The sequence below is a fragment of the Carettochelys insculpta genome, chromosome 2 (genome assembly GCF_033958435.1).
Source record: "Carettochelys insculpta isolate YL-2023 chromosome 2, ASM3395843v1, whole genome shotgun sequence".
NCBI classification, from domain to species: Eukaryota; Metazoa; Chordata; order Testudines; family Carettochelyidae; genus Carettochelys; species Carettochelys insculpta.
In genome coordinates, this window is record NC_134138.1 from 74090295 (window position 1) to 74109839 (window position 19545).

The 19545-nt window shown below is 38.4% G+C and overlaps 2 protein-coding genes across 5 annotated transcripts in view; one reads left to right on the forward strand and one right to left on the reverse strand.

The window, feature by feature from the left end:
• Positions 1-1182: 1182 nt before the first annotated feature.
• On the reverse strand, positions 1183-9024 carry CHCHD7 (coiled-coil-helix-coiled-coil-helix domain containing 7). Of its 3 annotated transcripts, none has more exons than XM_074985782.1 (5): positions 8894-9024; positions 5509-5581; positions 4743-4841; positions 4394-4444; positions 1183-3187 (listed from the first exon to the last, which is right to left on the reverse strand). In XM_074985782.1, the coding sequence occupies exons 2-5, from the start codon at positions 5560-5562 to the stop codon at positions 3083-3085; spliced, it is 309 nt and encodes a 102-aa protein (XP_074841883.1). In that variant the 5' UTR covers positions 5563-5581; positions 8894-9024; the 3' UTR covers positions 1183-3082. The 3 variants fall into 3 exon arrangements, with proteins under 3 accessions (XP_074841883.1, XP_074841882.1, XP_074841884.1); XM_074985781.1 differs by having other exon boundaries at positions 4394-4447; XM_074985783.1 differs by lacking the exon at positions 4394-4444 and having other exon boundaries at positions 8894-8987.
• Positions 9025-9312: 288 nt separating this feature from the next.
• Positions 9313-19545, forward strand: part of PLAG1 (PLAG1 zinc finger) — a 66262-nt gene continuing 56029 nt past the window's right edge. For both annotated transcript variants that reach the window (XM_074987165.1, XM_074987166.1), the window contains exon 1: positions 9313-9444. The gene's annotated coding sequence lies outside the window, so the exon portion shown is untranslated. The remainder of the gene's footprint in view (positions 9445-19545) is intronic.

Here is a 19545-nt window from a genome sequence, read left to right on the forward strand (position 1 = left end):
CAGAACTCCATTACACATTTAACATTCTGAAGGTGGCTGATTTAGTTTTTTTTATTTATTCCTAAGCAGATACACATCTACTATGAAGAATAAATAAACCACATACAAAGCCTACAGTGGTGTTTGATGAATGCTCATTCTTGGAGAAAAATATTTTCAAATAAGCTATTTTTCTTCTCTTCTGAACTTTAGTCATTTTGATTTTTACCAATTTAAGATGGTATAGAGCTGCAGTTTGGAATGTTTGCTTAGTCACCTTACACAAATCACAAATGTTTAGAGCATCTAAACTTCTGTCCACATTGAAGCTTTTAGATCACGCATCTTATCCATTTATGCAGTGTATCAGTTGTTCCAAGCTCTTTGCATATCTGAAGACTTGCACTGACATGGACTTGCTTGGTAAGGGAGAAGTTAGACTACAAGCTAACAAGCTTATTTTATTAGGAATTTGCACAAAATAACAGCACCAACCAGCTGTGAAACACCTTAAGAAACATTACTTTCTAGACATAGTTACAATTCTTCGGAGCGGGGAAGGGGGAACAAATGAGTATCTACCTTAAGGTACTCCTATAACTTCACACCAGGATAAAGTTGAAAGCAGGGGCAAATATGCTGGCCCTTTATGGGTGTTCAACAAAATAAGCAAAATAAAAACAAAACACCCTATTTTTTTTAAGGGAGATAATGAAAAGACCAATATTCTTATCTTAAAAGATCAGTGATCACACATTACTAAAATTAAGAGAACTCCAACTTGTGTATGTAAGGTTTTGTTTCACATTTATAGTTCCTCACTCACCCTATACTGTAGTAAGGGTGAACAAATCAACCACTGGTGAGCAAAGATATGAAAACTAAAATAAACATTTGGCTAACTATAGAAAGCACACTAAGAAGAAAACATTTGATTTCTTGAAGGAGTTTTCACACCTAGGTGGGATAATTATGTTCTACAAGGCTGCTATAAAGTCTCTGCATTCAGATCTTACCTGTTGATCTAGTTTTGCCATGAAGGAGTCACAAACACCAAGATCAGTGGTTCTCAGCTGGAGTCCACCCTCCCACCCAGGGTGCATTATGCCCTTTCTGGGGAATGCAAGACATGCCAGATTTTTTTTTTTAAAGAAGGTAAATCATTAAAAGCACAAATTAAGCACAGGCACATAAGCACAACTGTTTTGTTTCATCAAAGCTAAGTATTTATTAACATTATACATTTAACAATTACTGTAATATACACAAATTTATTTTAAAGTTTTTAAGGTAATTGTAGCAAAATTATCTTGCTACAAAATAGTGTATTGCCTTGTTGTGAGGTATTTCTTGACATGTGCAGATAATACAGCAGCGCAATAGCTTTGTCTGAATTCAGTCAGCCACTGTTAGCACATCAGTTAGTTTACTTCCACAGCAAAACTCTGCAACCTCTCTGGATAGTACTTGCATATTTTTGTATGCCTTCTGTACTATTATTTGTGGTGAGTAATAAAACTATTTTACATATATTTAATAAGCATTTAAAGGTGTACAATCCCCCACCCGCTCCATTTTTGATAAGGGGTGCAACAAAATTTTGAGACCCAAAGGGCTGCAGCCTGCAGTAAAGGTTAAGAACCACTGACCTAGATCATTATGTCACAGACAAAAGTAGTCACCCTATAAACTGCAACACAGATGCAGCATGATGAGTGGAAGTCAGCCACAATAGTCTGGCTAAGTCCACTGCAAGAGCAGCCTTAACAATTTCACATTGTTTTAGTTGCTTCCTCTGAGAGAATAGCATTAAACCATGAACCATGATTCTAACAGTGGGAAATTCATAATGTGATAAGACAGGGTAATTGATTAAGCAGTGACATAAACCACAGAACTCTACCATGGTTCATACATGATGGGTCCAACAATCTGAAGTCACTTTCAGGGGGGGGAAAAAAAAGAAAAAGTCAAAGGTTTTTATGTACTAACGTGCTCAAGGTGTGGCTTTACCCTTTAAGTGCCTCTGGTGTTATTTTACAGATCCATAGATAGGAGGAACTGGATATATACAGGCTTATTAAATGCCCCAAATCGCATTTATCTCCTTAAAACGGATTTTGGGCTTTTAAAAGACTTGTGCATAGCCCCTTCCCTACACTAATTGTAGGTTAAACATTTTCTGTCAACTAATTTAATATTTACTACCCCTTACTTTGGTGCACTACCACCAGCAAGTGTTTCATCCAACAGTTAACCAAAAGGCAAGTTAGTAAAAGCAGTGGAGTCCAACTTCTTCCCACAGAAGCAGATGGCTATTGCACAAATCTGATGCAACAGGTTTTTTTGTATCATGTGGAAGGTGGTTTCCACTAAAGCCCAGATACTTATTTTTTCTTAGTAGTAATTTGTATTACATTTGGGTTTTTTAAGTTGCAACTTCACCGCTGTACTGTTGCAAGATACACCCAATTAGAGTTGTGATTACTGTAACTCATGTAAATGGTGGCATTTGTGCCTACATTATGAAAAACCCAGCTCAGTTATCTGCTATTTTAACTATTAAGGAAGACAATAGGATACTAATTATTGGTTAAGTTGTACCATACCACCCTAGTCGCTGTAGCTCCTCTTCTTCTGCAATTCTTGGTAGAGGCAGATGCTCTCTTCCCTGCCATATATATGCTGCTATGCCAAAGCTTATTTTGAAAAAGTTGTCTTTGTTATCAAGACCCACTATGTGGTAGTCAGCATTAAATGAAAATTTAAGAATTATTTTTGTGACTGCCTAAAGGCCATCTTTCTATATGTCCATAGGATACCTTTTAGGAACACAATTATTTGTTTGCACCATGGTAGAACCTGGAAGCCCTACCCTGAGAAGCACCCCATTGTGCCAGGTACTGTCGGAACATAAAAGCAGCTCCTGCCATTGCCAGGTCTATCTGTTTCCACCCAAAAAGATTACAATTTAAAGGTAATGTTCTTCAGGTGACAGCATGGTATGATAAAATAAAGAGACAACATTAAAAAAAAGTTTATTGTCTAGCTGACAAATTTTCATATGTACAACAGTAAATATGAAACAATATAGATTGCGTGGTCAATATGGTGTCTCTCCTATTGACGTCAACATACTCTCTCTCTCTTTGGCTGTAGGCATATTTGGTTTCACCCCCTCTCTTCTCCTTTGTATCATAATGGCATGCTGTAAACAGAAGAAAATAAATATAAGAACATACCGATTTCTCAGGACATTTCTGCATCTAATTTAGCTACTGGTGAATGGATTTCTGAGAGGAGTTTTATATCAGAAACCAGGTACTTAAAATCTAATTAGCTGATAACACCAGTGTGTTTAGATGAAGTAACATCTGATAATTCATACATTTTATAATTGCAGTAGACAATGGAAGAAAATATTTGTAAACAACTACAGTGTTCTCAAAGCAATGTCAGATTAAATGCATAATTGCACAATCCACCAAAAACCAAGTTTGCCTACAAGTATTAAATCAAGAGCTGGCAGCTAATGGGTGCTGCTAATAGAGCCCAAGAGCGATTTCTCTGCAGTTATTTCCACTACAAAATGTTCTGTCTGAAAGAGAAGTAGCTAGCATTAGAAAGAAACAGAAAAGTGACAGCAGCATGAAATCCAATGAGGGAAAAAAACAAACAGAAGTTAGGATATTAACAGGGACCAAAGAAGACAAAAGTATCAGGGAAGACAGTGAATGTAATGGTGAAGGAAATTAACATAGGAAAGAAAACTCCCTGATCATACAGAGTCTTTCGTATCCAGCACTCTAACATCCAGAACTCTCAAGTAACTGTTAATTTAACTAAAGTACATTTTAGTTAAATTTTCCCTAAGTACAGTACAATAACCCCCCCCCCCCCAACTTACATGTAAATTGTGTGCCTGAGCAACCATGCATAAGTCAAAATTCACATAAGCTGGGATGTCGGTCAGTGCAAGCAGAGGGGAGCTGCCTGTTTCCCAACCTTCCCCCCCATCCCACTCGCTAGAGCCAGGAAGCAGTGCTGACCAGTTTTCTGGTTCCTGTGAGTGGCAGCAAAGATGGGCACAGTCCAGCACAACTGCTCCCCAGCTGGGGGAGCCAGGGGCAGACAGGCATGGCCGCACAGCTCCTCCCTGGCTTCCTCCACTTCCCCAGCTGACTCTACTTGCTGATTCTGACTTGCCTTAATCCATGTAATGCATACATCAAAAAAAAAAATCACATAAATCAGGGTTTTAACTGTATTGTGAAAGTAAATACAAATAAATACAGCAAACATAAGTTTACAGCATACAATATTGTTGGTAAATAAAGTATCCTGTATGTATTTTTTTTTTATTTCTTAATATCTAATTTTGCTTTTATTTAGTATTATGCATTGCTAGGTATACCTCTCTATTATCCAGAATATTTAAATATCTGGCATCTTCCCGGTCCCAGGGCTGCTAGATACAAAAGAGTTTACTGCATTAGAAAGAGAATTTAAACAGTACATCCATGAGATTTGGGTCAGGATATAGTACCCACATTACACTGAAGCAAAACTCAATTTCATTTCAGTTTCAGCATTATCAAAATAAAAATGCTAGAACTTCAATATATGTCAGAATATTGACAGTATAAACTAGAATTATCTAATGCAAAAAATATTTAGTGTTAGGCATCAATTTCAGGGATAATCCCAAAGGGCTGATAAACAAAACTGCTGTTTGATTGTGAATTTTGCTCATGCCTACTTACCCAAAATTTTCTGCAGTTTTTGTACTTTAAAAAATAGGAGGAACACATATCCTTTCTGTAGTTATTGTCATCCATACATTGTCTAGAGGCATCTGTTTCCTTTAATATAGAAGACATATGTCACACTTGAGAGCTCTGGTGCATAAATATATTTATGCATTTTAAGGTATTATTTCATTCTAAAAAAATCCCCCAAATACTTCACAAAATAAGATTAAGGGAGGCAGCCAACCTACCTGAGTGCTATAAACAATAGCTAGGGAAGTAGTAAGTCAAAGTCTTGCTTTTATAAGAAGGGTCAGGGAACCTGAAAGCAAAGACTTCACTAGGAGCTGTGGCTGCTCAGCACCTCTGAGTAGGGGTGTGGGGAGCAGACACTCTCTGCACAGTGCAAGCAGAAGTTCTATTTGGTTCTTTCAAAAGGTACACAGTACTGTAAACTGCACAGTGCTTGATTTAATTATCTCAAAAAGAAAAAAAATCCAAGCTACCAGGACTTAAGTCTGTCCTTGAAACTATAATCAGAATTCCAAACCTGATAACCACAAACCTATCTCATCCCTTCATGAAAAGCTATTGGTTTCTGAACTTAGTATTTTCAACTTTTAAGGTTCAAATATTTCCAATGTTTACATGCACACCACCCCCACTTCCAAACAGAAATGAAGCAGTATAAAATACTTGCTTTTAGAAGGAACTGTTTTGTTAAGTTTCATACCCCCAAAATATTGCATCTTTAGACTAAACCATAACTGGCCAATCTTACCGCTATACATGGATTTGCATCATGGTCTCTAAGTCGCTGCACATTTCTGGACATCCTAAAAGTCTCACTGCAGCTAGAAGCAGGAAAGAAAGGGTAGTTTTGTTTTTGTTTTGGGTTGGTTGGTTGATTTTTTTTTGTATTTGACTCATGAGTGCCACTAATGTTGAGGCTCAGTTTGAATTTCAAGTGGTTTAACTGAAATCTCTAACACACTACATAAGCACAAAATCTTGCAGAAATTTTAAACAGAATTTAGAAATTTTAGAAAAAACAGGACTATTGAACTTCTTTAGTTTTCTGCATAAAAAGAGGCCTGGTTTTCTTGAGTACTAGGAAGCTTCATGCTTCTGATAACAACAAAGCAACTCAGAGCAGTTTAGGTAGTCACCAGGATTCTATTTGCCAAAGATAGCCTTCTGTAGTTGCTTCTAAGCCAATTCTTGACATTCACTGTCAAGATCTGGATGAGGAAAGGGATGAGTCTCACATTCCTGCACCCCAAAATCCCCTGGTCTTTCAAGAGTCCTTGGACTTTTCACAGCCACTACTTAGAGAAGCTCTCAAACTGCTCTAATTTAAATTGGTGACCAACCTAGCACCCAGATTATTCCTTTTCAATTTTCTTTCAAACTCTTCCTTGTGACAAGTGCTCCTAGACAAGTCCCCGGGAATCAGGACTCAAGAGTAAACTAAGTTTTCAGTACAGAACCATCTAGACTTAACACTGCATCACCAATCAATTATGCCTTTGACACAAACAAAAACAGCTCCTTTTTGGGAAATGTCTATTTATATCCTACTTATTTCATGTTTAAGAATCAGATTTTAAGACAATGCTTACCTACAAATATTGAAGATTAGTTTGGTAATTGGAAGCGGTATATAAATGAAGTAGAAAACTAATTTGTTTGACACAAAGCTTTCCACTTGATTTTAAATACTGGTTTTCTTCAAAAAGCTGCTGTTGATGATAAGGTTTCATATAAAAATTTGTATTTTGAGTATCTCCAGTAAAAAACAAGTCTGCTTATCTCAACAAGCAACGTACTCAGTCCGTTAGCATTCTTACCACTGCAGAGCCAATAAGGTTATAGGAGGTAGTGGGAAACAATTGTTTTTTGCAAATCAACTAAACTGTTTCAACTGCAGGCCAAATCCTCCCTTAGTTACACTTGGGCAGCCTCTCTGAAACCAAGGTGCCCTGCTACTAGTGGGTGCAGAATTTGTTTGGGGGTGGTTTGATCTGCACCAAAGGCAACTGCGTAACAAGGAAGAAACACCAGCATAAGTTTCGTATTTAAGACCCAGTTGGAGCACATTTTCTGAACACTATAAAGTCACCGACACAAACCTGGAACAAGGTCCCTTTTTAATACTGAGAGCCCTACAAATCCAGATATCACTTTAAAGCCACAGGTATCTGTGGCTTGTTTTTGCAGCTGCAGATACAAATTTTGTGTCTGTGCAGGGCTCTATTAATAGGCATTTTCCCACAGGAGAACCACATTTCAGAATATTGTTTCTTTTAAGAAGCATTTGAATTCTCAGATTTCACTGCTATGGGAAGACTGCATACAAATTAAAAAGTGTTCATTCACATACCTACAGGTTCTTTTTAGCAACTGTTGGCACAGTCAGCCTAAAATTTTAGTTGCATTTGGAGATACATATTCAGCTTCTTTGCTAGAGGGGTGTTTAAAAATAAAATGGAAGTACATAATGGTAATGCCATTTCCTAGACTGAAGTTAGGAAAGGCCATAAAGACTCTACTTCCCACCTATATCAATGCTACATGCATGAAGTTTCAGGTGCACCTAAACAGAACTTTATAACTGAGGTGTGTTGCGCTTATTTTATAAAATGGTGCTCGATAAGGACATACTGAAGATATGCCTTTAAAACTATCTTCATAAAAATGATCTTTCAATTAAGAAAGGGAAAGTTGCTTCCTGAAAGCAGATTTTTCTCTAGTGTTTACACTACTGATAGTGCACAAACGACTAGCAGCTGATTTAAAGCTAAGGCATTTCCTGTGCTTGTCAATTTGTCCAGTCTGGTTGACAATGAACCATAAAAAGTGTACTTTTTTTTAATCAAACTGATACTTACAAAGTAAGTTTTGTTCTTATGATATTGCTCAGTGATTTAGTTTATGATGTGCAAATGCTTAAACCTGCAAGTCTGTGGGCAAACACACTGGACACTACTACAAAAAACAGGTAAAGGAACGATGGGGAATAACAGGTCTTGAAACTTATTTTTCTGTGAGCTGCTTCAACAACATTATTGCAAGGGCTGCTAAGTTAGTCTATACCTCCAAAAACAACAAGCAGTCCTGTGGCACCTTTTATAGTCTAATAGGTATTTTGAGGCATAAGCTTTCATGGGCAAAGACCAAAACATGCTCCAAAATACTGGTTAGTCTGTAAGGTGCCACAGGACTCTTGTTTTTCTACAACATTAGGAGCACAACCTACTATCAGGCGTGACAGGCCGGTAGGTCACAAGCAATACTATTTCCATTTAATTTAGCGAAGTTTAAAAGGACATACTCTCTCCTGACCTACTCTCCCCTCCACCCTTGATTTACACATCTACTGACTGATCTTTCCACTTCAGGAATACAGGCCCAACCCCGAACACATCAAGGGTTTGTTTATGCTACTATCCGTCAATGGTTTTACAGGATTAGTTAGCAGCTCTAAAGAACAGCAAAGGCAGAGAAAGTGTTTGCTCCCCACAGTTTAACCCTAGGGCAGACGAGCAGCTCAAGGGCCATCAAGCTATTTATTCCCGCTCCCACTACTTCCTTCCGGCCGAGCTCAGCAGCCTCCAGCCCTAGCGCTGCCCCCGAGGAGAGCTGAACGAACACCCAGAGGGGTGAGAGCACAGCAGGACGTTACGGGGGGGCTGAAGGCTGGGGGGCTACCGCCGCACGGCCGCTCCCTCCGCAAAGCGGGGCAGGAAAGTTCCCTGCCCAACCTACCGACGGACAAGTCACCGCTCCGGTGGCGCTCGGGGGATGAGGGGGAAGGCTGCGGCCCCCCTCCCCCCGCGGGGCCACACAGCACAGGCCCGGCAAAGGGGAGCCGTTACCACGCCCGCTCCCCGTTCCACCACAGCGTGCGTGGAGACGGGGTATCGGGGGTCCCTCCGGCCCTGCTCCTGTCCCAGGGACAGCGAGACCCGGACTACGGCCCCAGCCCGCCCTCCTCGGCCCCGCAGCTGCCGGGGCGCCCCCTGCCGCCGGGGCGGGAGAGCGAGCGGGCCCCGCTCCCTACGCCGCGGCAGGCAGGCGGAGCGCCGCTCCGAGGGCGGCGGCGGCGGCGGCTCTCTGCCTGGGCTGGGCTGGGCTGCGGAGGGACGCCCCGGCCCCACACTTACCTCCCGCGCGGACAGACAAGCGCGCGAGCCCCGTCTCCAATTCGAAAGACGTCAGCAACTCGGGCGGCAGCCGTTATGTAGGGGCGCAGCCTAGCCCGCTCCTGGCCCCGCGGCTCCCCCCGGACTGACACCGCCGCCGCCCACTCCCGGCTCCGCGGCCAGCCTGAGTGGCAGCGCCGAGCCCGCGGCGGGTCCGCCAATCCCCGCTCGGCCCCGCCCACTACCGGCCTGAGCGGCGTCTCCTTCCACCAACCGCGCGGGCAGCGCGGGCCGCAGGCGCCTCCAGTGGGGCGTGGCCGGGGTCCTGAGTGACGGGGGGAGGCGGCCAACCCGCGGCGCGTGTGGGCGGCGGGCGATGTGGGCGCGGCGTGTGCGGCAGGCTGGGCTGCACCGCAGCGCATACACTACAATGGCTGCTGGAAAGAGGGGAAAGCAAACAATTTCCAGGCCCGCCGCGTCCAGCCCGAAATATGGGGAAAAAATTACAGAAAAATCGGAGAACACTGTAAAGGGTGGAAACGGGGCGCAGAGGGGATGCTGAGGCTCCCGCGGTGAGTCTGCTGCGGGTTTGGGGGGCAGGCGCCGGGGTTTAGCAGGGAAATATCAGGGTTATTTAAATTATGAAGGGGGAGGAGGAGAAGGAGGAGGGGGAGCGGAGAGCGGAGCAGCCCGCAGCGGCAAGGAAAAGTTTGTGTTACTCGCCCCCCTCCCATCTCTCAGCTGCCCCCCACCGCACGGCTGGGGGGTCGCAGGGCAGAAAGGAGGCGAGAAAAGTCGTGAGCCCGGAAAATGGACTTTGTAAAAATACAGCCTGGGAGTGCAGCTCGGTGCCCCCCCTTCCTCCCGCCTGCCCCGGAGTTGTTAAAGAGGGAGAGAAGTGTGCCGGGGGGACCGCAAGGACGGAGAGGGGCTCTCCCTCCCCCCCCACCCGCCTGCCAGGGGGAGTTCGGAAAAGTTTTGCGAAAGTTCCCCCCTCATCTGCTGGCACCCCCCCGCCTCCTCCAGGGTCTGCGCTGCGAGCAGAGTGACAGCGGCGAGAGGGAGCGGAAGACATTAAAGCCCGGGCTGCCCGAAAAAATGAGGGAAAAATTAATATAAATTCACCCAAAGCATCAAACCAGGCGCATTTTGCACAGAAATTTCCCGGGTGGATCCGGCTCTTTGGAGAGTGCCCTAGGAAGCGGGCAGCTCGCTCTTTAGGGGGCTCTCGAGCCCTTTCGGGGAACTCAGCCCCCCTTTCCTTCGTTTTTGGAGGGGGAGAAGACTGAAGTTTTCCCTTTCATAATAAAGAAACGAATATATGTGCTCTCCCCCCGCCTCCGAGTCGCCCCGGAGCCTTTGGCTTTCCCGTTCGACTATGTTTAGAGGAAAGAGTGACTCCAAGTTAGTGCAGTGTTGTTGCACTGGGGAGAGGGGTTTGTTAACTGAAAGCAGGAGAGATCCGGAGAGAGAGCGAGCGGGGACAGCTTGTTGTCAGTATCATAAACAACCAAAATGGAGGGAGAACTGAGGCATATAACAAAATAAAAATTAGAAAAAATTCCCAAAAATACTTAAAAATCGGGACTGACCCCCCTTTTCTTCCTGAGGGTAACAGAATCAACCCGGTGTCCTCGCATGCCCCTTTTAACGTTGCAGGGAGCAAGGAGTTAATATTTATTATTTTTTTGTTGATGAATTCTTGAGAGAGGCAAAGCCTCTTTTTACTCGCCACCTACAATGAGAAAACGTGCAAATCCCATTCAGATGAGGGATAGGGGGAGATGATAGTACAGAAACTACCTAACTTTGGGGTAATCTGAAGTGATTTCAGATAAGATAAATGCTATATTTGGTCCTTTATAATTACCTTTTTAATGCTCTTTGTGTGTGGTTGGTTTCCCTTTTTCTTATTTTTGGCCGGAATGTAATGCCTTTGTAGTGTCACTTTCCTGATCTAATTAGGACGTGTGAAGCAAAGAGTAAACCTTTCCGGTTTATAAAGTACATTTTCGTTGCATTTGAAATTCAAATTTTTCTTGTGCCTCCCTCCTCTATTTAAACTGGATCCTTCAGTGTAGTGTTGGATTGGAACATTACCTCATAGAGAGAAAGTAAGGGCACCTCTTCTAGCATAGAGGGCGCAGAGTGAGGGCACCTCTTCTGGGGATGGCATGTGATTTCACTGACATGCTTAGTTCACCTGTTTGTTTTCCATAAAGAATGTATTCTGCAACCTTCTCATTTTATTTATATAAAATAATGCCTCATCTTGCATCACACTGAAGTTAATGCGAAAGTACTGCTGGTGGTGGTTCCACGTGGGATCAGAGACAGAGCAGGGCATTTTAAAGAGACAGCTTCTCTTTTCTTCTAGTTAACACCTATGCTGAACCTCTCCCTTAAAGCAAAGAGGTGGTGTGGGTTTTTTTTAGATAAAAACGTTAAATGGACCTTTGTATGATAAATTAATGCAGCATAATAGGGGTAACTTTGCAGATTCTTTAGGAGCCAAGCATTTCTTTTGTGTTAGGAAATATTCAGGAGGGTTTTTCTTAATGTATTAGTTAAAATGTTGTGTTTTGGAAACAATTTGGGAATGGATGTTGCAGAAATTTGAAAGTCTAACATTATTAATATAAATGATAGCATTCTTCTACTAATTCTGAATTCCTTGAGAGGAAACCTAAAGGCTATTACATAACAACATTTCATAGCCATCTTGTAAAAAGTTGAGTGCATAATCTTCACTTTGTGTAATTTCACCTTTAAGGGGGACGTATACCTATCTGTTGAAAAGCATTCCAAAGCTTCTTTTGTATTTAAAACCCAAGAACAGGTCCAGAAGATTTTGGAAATAGCGCAGTAACAGTTTGCTTTTAATTGGCCAATCTAAGGTCTTTTTACACGTACACCTTAGCTGTGTAATTATAACATCTCTTGAAAAAGTACCTCTAGTTTTTAAAGAATCTTAACTCAAGTCACATATATACAGTAAAATCAGTGTGGTAGCTGGTACAGACTCCACCTGTATTTTATATTAGTAAATGTTTAACTACTATGGTGTGAATTCTTCTATTTGTCTATCTATGACTGTGGTGTCTTTTGTATATATTTTAATTCTCCGTAAAACATCAAACTTTTAAAATTTTTAGCATAACTCCTTAATATACTGGTTTGATATCTTTATCAGAATTTTTTTTCATTACAGTTGCTTTGTTCTTGTAGCCTTTATATTTAATTGTAAATTAAAACTTAAATACCAGGATTCTGCTTCCAGAGATAGGAGGAGGACTAAACCTATAGGGAAGTTTTTTAACAAATGGCTTCTTTTGTCCTGTGGACATTAAATATGACTTGAAGTAGCCGACTATGTTCAATAGCCTGTGATTACATGTAATCTAGACCTTTATTGCAAAAGTGACTAAAAAGAAGTGTAAAGTAGTTTGTTGAATGGGATAGTCTTGTGGTTACAGATTTTTGGAAGAAATCATAGTTTTCCAGTGACTTGCAGTTTTGAAAATTAAATCATATCAACTGTTCTTGGGCAAGAAGAAAGCTCATTAAGAGAGAAGGATTAATCTGTTAGCATGAAGGAATGAAACTGTACATTTTTGCAATACTCTGTCCATGTTTTAGAGATTTCATATACTTTTCAAAACAAATCAAACTTAGAGGGGCCTCTCAAATTATTTTTTTCATCAATCTTTTCCTTTTTTGTTTATTGAAGATATACAGACTTGAAAAACTAAAAATTTCACAAAATTCTTGGAAGTGTAATTTGCTTATTTAGTGTAGTGAAATGTTTTAGTTTTTGGTTATACAAAAGTATCTTTTAACTAGTGTAATAATGATACCAAATATAAGACTTTCGTCTAAAATTTTAAACTAATTATACACTTATGATGATCGGAAGCGTTTAATTTAAAACATTCATTTATTTGAAAATATAAATTATTTAGTTTTTGCAGTCCAGAATATAGGTATAAATATTGTTCATAACATCAAATATGGTTTAATAGTTGCTGAGTATCTTTCTTGACTCTCAATTGCTTACTTGCAAGTGAATCCACTGCATCCAAATGTAGTACAACATTTAGTGGGGGAAGATATTCAGACACTCTAATTTGGGTTTTATCTATATTTTATTATTCTACTTGATTATATAGTAAAATTTACTTGATAGTATTCTTTATGTTCTTAGTTGCTCTCATTTCATAGAATGCTGAATTCTCATACACTGATGAGGTCATGTTTGGTAGAAATAAAAATAACATTTCAGAAAACTGAAGATTTTAGAATTCAGATAGTCCTTTTTCTGATCTCTATAGCTTTGAGTTGATAAATGATAAATCGTTTGAAAATTTGTCTTGTAAGTACCTAAGGAAGTAAATGTTCATGTGCTGTTATTGATAAAGTTGTTCTAGTTTCTGTAGGTGAACTAGAATGTTCTAAATGCATTTAAATCTTTTTGTAGGTATTTATCTACCCTGTCAGGTAATATTTACATAGGTTTTATTAGCTTCAGTGATTCTATACAGGTTTTATTAGCTTCACTAATTCTAAAATTTTCAACAAATGCAAGCATATAAATTCTCATACATTAAGCTTTTGTCGCACGCTTAATCTAAGTATGGTTCTTGGCATGCCCGCTTTATTTAATAAACTAGTCTGAAAAATTAGTTACCCCAAGTACAGATCTTTGAAATTGGAATTATATTTTTTAATTTTTTTTCACTTTATCTAATCCAAAGTACACTGCACCCAAAGTGCAGTGACTTCTAATGGCCATCCATCTCCAAAGCTATTGAGTCAAAATGGTGCCCTTAAGTCTCCTCCTTTCAGTGCACTGCAGATGTTTCATAAAATGAATGGAATAAAGTGGCTGACTACTTATGTTCTGAATTAACCAGTATTGTAATGATTTTAAATGGTTTTACTGAAAGACTTGTTTTATTTCATAATATAAAAACTAAGGCTTTTTTTTTTTTTTTTTTTTTTTTTTTTTTTTAAATCTTGTATCTCTAACATGTTAGATCTTAAAAGTAGCTCTCCGAATTACAGAAATGTTGTTAGGAAGGGGGTCCTAAACAAGTTAATTTGTTTACCAAAGGAAAATATTTGGGAAAACTTAAAACATGTAACAGTGCTTAAACCCTCCTCAGATACATTGCAGTGTTAGAAGGAACTAGCAATCACCTCTACTGAGGTGCCAAAATACTTGTTGAGAGTATCCTCTTGAAATACAATAGTAAACTTTTTAATCTTTCTTTACTTTTGATAGTGCATATTTCTATCTGGCAAGTGAATTGCTAACCATCTTTAACCAATTACCAAATGTTTAGGTAGCATTAGGGAACTATTTCAAAATAATTCAAATATGAGAACAAAGTAACATTTTGTATTGATCAGTTGTGAAGTAAGTGTTTTGGAGTTTTACCCTGTGGCAGAAGACTTCTGCATTTAGCTCGTGAAATGTCTTGCGAATAAAATGAGTGTTTTTCCTGTTAATAGAAAACCACATCTAGGAGTTACTTACATGTTTGTTGATTTATAAGTTGTGCAAACTTGGTACATGAACTTAAAACATATTACTTTTCATTTGAATTGCTCATGAAGCTCCCTATACTTTATTTGAGTAATGGCAATGTAATTATCTATTACCTACATTTGGATAGATTGCAGTTAGTAATGGATTTAAAATGTTTTCCTCAGAACATGAAACATACCTACAACAAATGTGAAAAAAGTTCTAATGGCTATGTATTACAATAATTAAAAAACTTCAGCTATGAGAGGCTAATAAAGAATAACAGCTTGATCATAATAATGCCATGTTAAGTTCTGCTCTCAAGCATAATAATCTGCTACATGAATTCTTTTTTCCCCTCCATCCTCAAAGTATACCCCTGTCATTCTCATCTTATTAGGTACATGTAATTTCATGTACAGTTTTATATTTTAAAAAATTAATAAGACACTGCAATACTTTAAAAATAATGTGATACTAGTTACAAAGATGGAGCATTGCCACAGAGTAGATTAAAATTATTGATATTTAAATGGTCCCTGGTAAACACAGTTACTGCGGGATCAGGGTATTAAAACTGGCCACAGTGAGTGAGGGGAATCTGAGATGAGTGCACAAGAGGTGTATATGCATACTTGAACATTTGAAAAGTGACTGTGCTTATGCAATTATGCTTATGTTAATAGAATAAATTATGGTATTTTGTAAACTTTCCTAATATCTCTCATAACTTTTAAAATGCACTTATCTGTTTAGAATCTGTGTAAACTTTGTCCAATACTTTTATTCAAAAGTAAATACAAAATTCTGTTCTCAGATGCACCTGTAAATCTTGCTGGTTTCAGTAGAGTTGCATAGGTATAAATGAGAGTAGAGTATAGTCTAATGCTCATGATTTTTTTAAAAAAAAATTTAGTTGTTAGAGTAATAAAGCATGAAAACAAGGACTAAAATAGGGAAAACAAGTAAATGTACCCCAGGGTAGGCAATAATGAATAGAATAGCAGTTGAAAACTACTAACTTAATTGCAGAAAGTTAAATGGGTAACCAGAAGAGCAAACTTCACTATGACCAGAGAAAGAAATGTGGGGGACCCACAGATGTAGAGATATTTGAAGGATACAAAGAAGTGACTATTACAGTACGTTGAATTGTTATAATCTTCTTTTGCACTTAATATGCCAAATGCCTCTCTGAGGAGACTGTCCCTAGAAATCAGATTGCAAAGCGTTCAATATGATTTTACTCAAAATAAGTATGACAAATGTTAATGTAACTAAAATAATTGCATGTTTCAGTAAAACATAGATCATCTTGTTGTGTAGTTTGCATACTGATGATCTAGAATTTTCAGTAAATATATTTTTTTTAAATGTCTACTATCTCATATAGTACACTCACAATATACTGGAAAGTTCTACTCTGCATATAGTGCATCAGCAATCTTATGTCTTTGGATGTGGGGATCAAATTTAATATTTTAGATTGTCAAAAACTTAACATTTTTAATAGAAGTTGCATAGTAGAATCTCGCATATCACATTGAGTAGGGGATCCCACTCCCAATTATTGAATTGTGGAAATCATCAAGTAAGCAAACAAAAAGGACTGATAATTCATCACAAAGTTCATCTTGTTTGTTGTTTTGATACTTGTATACTGTGGTATATCAAACTTACTAGAAAAAATTCTGTAACATTTTGAGAAGGTACTCAAGACTGAATTAATGACATCACTACAGCATCATGCTGTTAAGCCTTTGAGAAGTGCAAAATACCATTTATTATATGTAAATTAGTGAAATATTACACTGTACTACTAATAAATTAGTGCTTAGTGTGGCATATGTATTCATCATGACTGTTACCAATTTCTTTAAACATTAGACTTATCTTTCAGGGAGGATGGTGCAGTTTCTGAGTTGCGTAATATAGGAAATTATTCCAGAGTACCAAATTAGACCTTTGAAAAGGGCCTTAAAAAGAAGAAGAGGAAAAAAAAAAAGTCTAAGCCAGGAGTAAAGGAGTTCTGGCAGTTTAATAATAAACTTCAGGACCATACATTTAGTAGTAAAATGTAAGTAAGAGTGGGCAATTTTTATTATTTCTTAAAACTCTTAGTACAAAATTCTTAAAGAGATATTAGTTGTATATGTAATAAAATTGCTTAATTTACTACTGGTCACACTATTCATCACTTGAAAGTATGGATTTATATTTTCATACTCAATATCTAAAACTAAAACAAATAACCTCTAGAGATGGCACCTTTTTGTATGTCTGGTCAAAAGATATACTACAACCAGGTTCATGTACGCTTCTTGTTGAATATTATCAGTTACTATTGTCCATTTCCTGCAGAAAGTATTGTAAATAAAATGAATGTTAAGCCAAATGAGAACAAAATTAAAGGAAAAAGCCCCTAGAATTTAGACACCTTGTCCAAAAGCCAAATACAGATACTGTCAAAGCTGTTCCCCCCCGCCCCCCCGGAAGATACTTTAGTTAATGCAGATTTAATTGATATCATCCAGCAGCCTTCAAGAAACTGTAAACCATGGAGCTTAAAAAGAGTAGCTCAAATATAGCTGGCTGCCATTGGTGCCAGTTTAATACAAATCTGGTGGGTTTTTTTGTCTTTGCAGTTTGCTGTAATTTCCTTTAATGTCTCAATACTGGGATTATGTGTGGACTAAAGCATTCTAATTAAACCCAGCAGAAAATATATTATGGCTACTTTTCAGTTTCAGAAAGATTAATACAAATATTGTTGCACATATGAAAGCATGATATTACTACATGTATTTGAAAACAGTTTAAAACACTAAGCATACCAATACAGTGAATTCAGGAGTAAAGTTATTCCAAAGTGATAAAACTGCATGATCTGTTACTTTAAAAGGTATTGGTAAGAATATTATGTTAATTCTGGTTATTCAGATTGTTCGTTATGGGTACAAGTTCATGAAAGTAGCAATTGCCATAAAGAGTTCGTGTAAAAATAATTTAGTATTATTCTTTTTTTTTCTTTGTGCTTTTCAGTTGTAATTGTTTCCTTATAATATTTTTAAAAGTGTGTTGCTTTGTGTAATACGTTCATGTATGTTTCTCTTTGGTCCTGAAATTAAAGTGGAAAAAGTGGTTTTGACTTTCATTCTCAGAATTAATTTCTTCCTATGCATGATATTACTCGTGCTGGTAGAATTACAAATACAGAAACTGGATTATAAGATAAAATGGAAGACTAACCACCACTGGTATTTGGATGATTGGGAGCAAGCTCAAACTGGAAGAATGTTGATACTAACCTCTGAGAAAAAGATGTGAGTTCTTGCAGACTTGGAATATTCATTGTAATGAAATATATGATGTATTATCATTTCCCATAGGAAATACTTGAATATACTCATTGCCACCAAGTGCTGTAGAAAGCAAACAGAAACATAGATTGTGGTTTAAAAAAAAGATGCACTGTGAAATACATTACTTTGGTAAGTATCATTTGTATAGGTCACTTGTTTCCCTGAAATGTAATCTATTTTTCTACCTTTGAAAAGTTGGACTATTTTTAAGAGCACAAATATGCTAGGTACATCATGGATAACAAGTAGATACAGATGGTACTAAAAGTCATGTGTTCATGTAAATCTGTCTTGATTTTCTGTGTTAAACTTGTATGCTGAAAGAAGTGGATTTTTGAGTAATTTTTAACTGAAGAGTTTACTAGTTCAGTTGTTTGCAAAAGAAGTAGGGGTTGTTCGGCATATGCATGGACCTTCTATTTTTAAGATATTTTCATGGATGTTTTTAAAATCTTGAATGTAAAAAGATGCTGGATATTTTTATGACACTTCATGCAAGAGGCTCTCCAGTGATTTAATTTGGTAGGGATATAGACATTTTTGGAAAAATGAGGGCCAGAAATTTTTACTACCTCAATCACACTGTTAGTTAGAGCCACAAAGTTCTCAATATATTCAGTTAGCTTGGGTCAAAGTCTACAATTTTGCTTGGGCAAGTAAGAGTTCTGTCGCAGTAATGACTGCAAATTGTAGTCTTTGTTGTTCATAGGGCTGTGTGACACAGGTGGACATCTCTTCCTTGATAGAGATTACATAGTATTTAGCTTTCGTTCAATATACGTGTATGTATTTTCTGCAGGAATTAACTATGTTTAGATAACCTGTTTTAATGATTATTCTCTAAAGTAACAAAGGATTGCCCAGAGTTAAATTGTGCTTCAATATGATGAAATAATCAATTTCTAGCAAACCGCCCTTTTAGCAGAAGGGTTAATAATTTCATTTATGGCTTTCAGTAAAGCAAAATAATAGTCATCTCTGAGTAGGAGAGGAATACTCTAAAACTAGCTCCTCAATTAGTGCTTAAATTAAATGTATATTAAGTTTTCGTGACAGTTATGGGTAATGTACATTGCAGAATGTTGGGCACAGCTAACTTTTGAATTCTTCCCTCCCAGTACATGGCAAATAGGTGACCAACAACTTTTGCTGAGCTTTTTCTCCCCGTCCGTCGTCCCCCCGCCCCCCCCCCAAAAAAAATAAAACCAAACAAACCAAAAAACCCAAAACCACACACCCAAACCCTAAGCCAAAAAAACCAAGCTTTAAAGAGTCTCAGAGGGGTACTGTGTTAGTCTGTAGCTTCCCAAAAAAACAAGCAGTCAGATGAAGTGGGTCTTACCCATGGAAGCTCATTACCTAATAAATAGAATTGTTAATCTTTAAGGTGCTACAGGACTGCTTGTTTTTTGTCAAGCTTTAAAAGGCATTCCTCGAACGTATACATCCAACCATTCTGAAGCAGAGGTCTTTGCAGGAAATTACAGGAACTAAAGATAAAAAGATATTTGCAGCACTCAGGGTTTAATGTGCTGTGTGTATTTGTTGCATGCTGTGACTTCGTATCAGGTTAGATGTTTTAGATGAGAAGACGGAACAAAATATATACCCAACCTGCTCTCTGCAGCCAAGCAGTACATGGCAGTGCCCAATTCTTTGGCTCAGTGGTTCCTGCCTTTTTGAAGAGAGAATGCTGCCTTTAGTTGTGAGTTTATTTCATATGTTCTGCTTTTGATAGGCTTGTTAGTAGTTTAAGCAGTTTGGGTCATGTGACTGCTTAC

Excerpts from the sequence above, each read along its gene's own strand:
- CHCHD7 (XM_074985781.1), bottom strand. The coding sequence starts at position 5,562 with ATGTCCAGAAATGTGCAGCGACTTAGAGACCATGATGCAAATCCATGT. Across the intron at positions 4,448-4,742 it reads AAAACTGCAGAAAATTTTGG|CAGCCCTGGGACCGGGAAGA; the intron begins GTAAGTAGGCAT and ends TTTTGTATCTAG. Across the intron at positions 3,188-4,393 it reads ATATTCTGGATAATAGAGAG|CATGCCATTATGATACAAAG; the intron begins GTATACCTAGCA and ends TTCTGTTTACAG.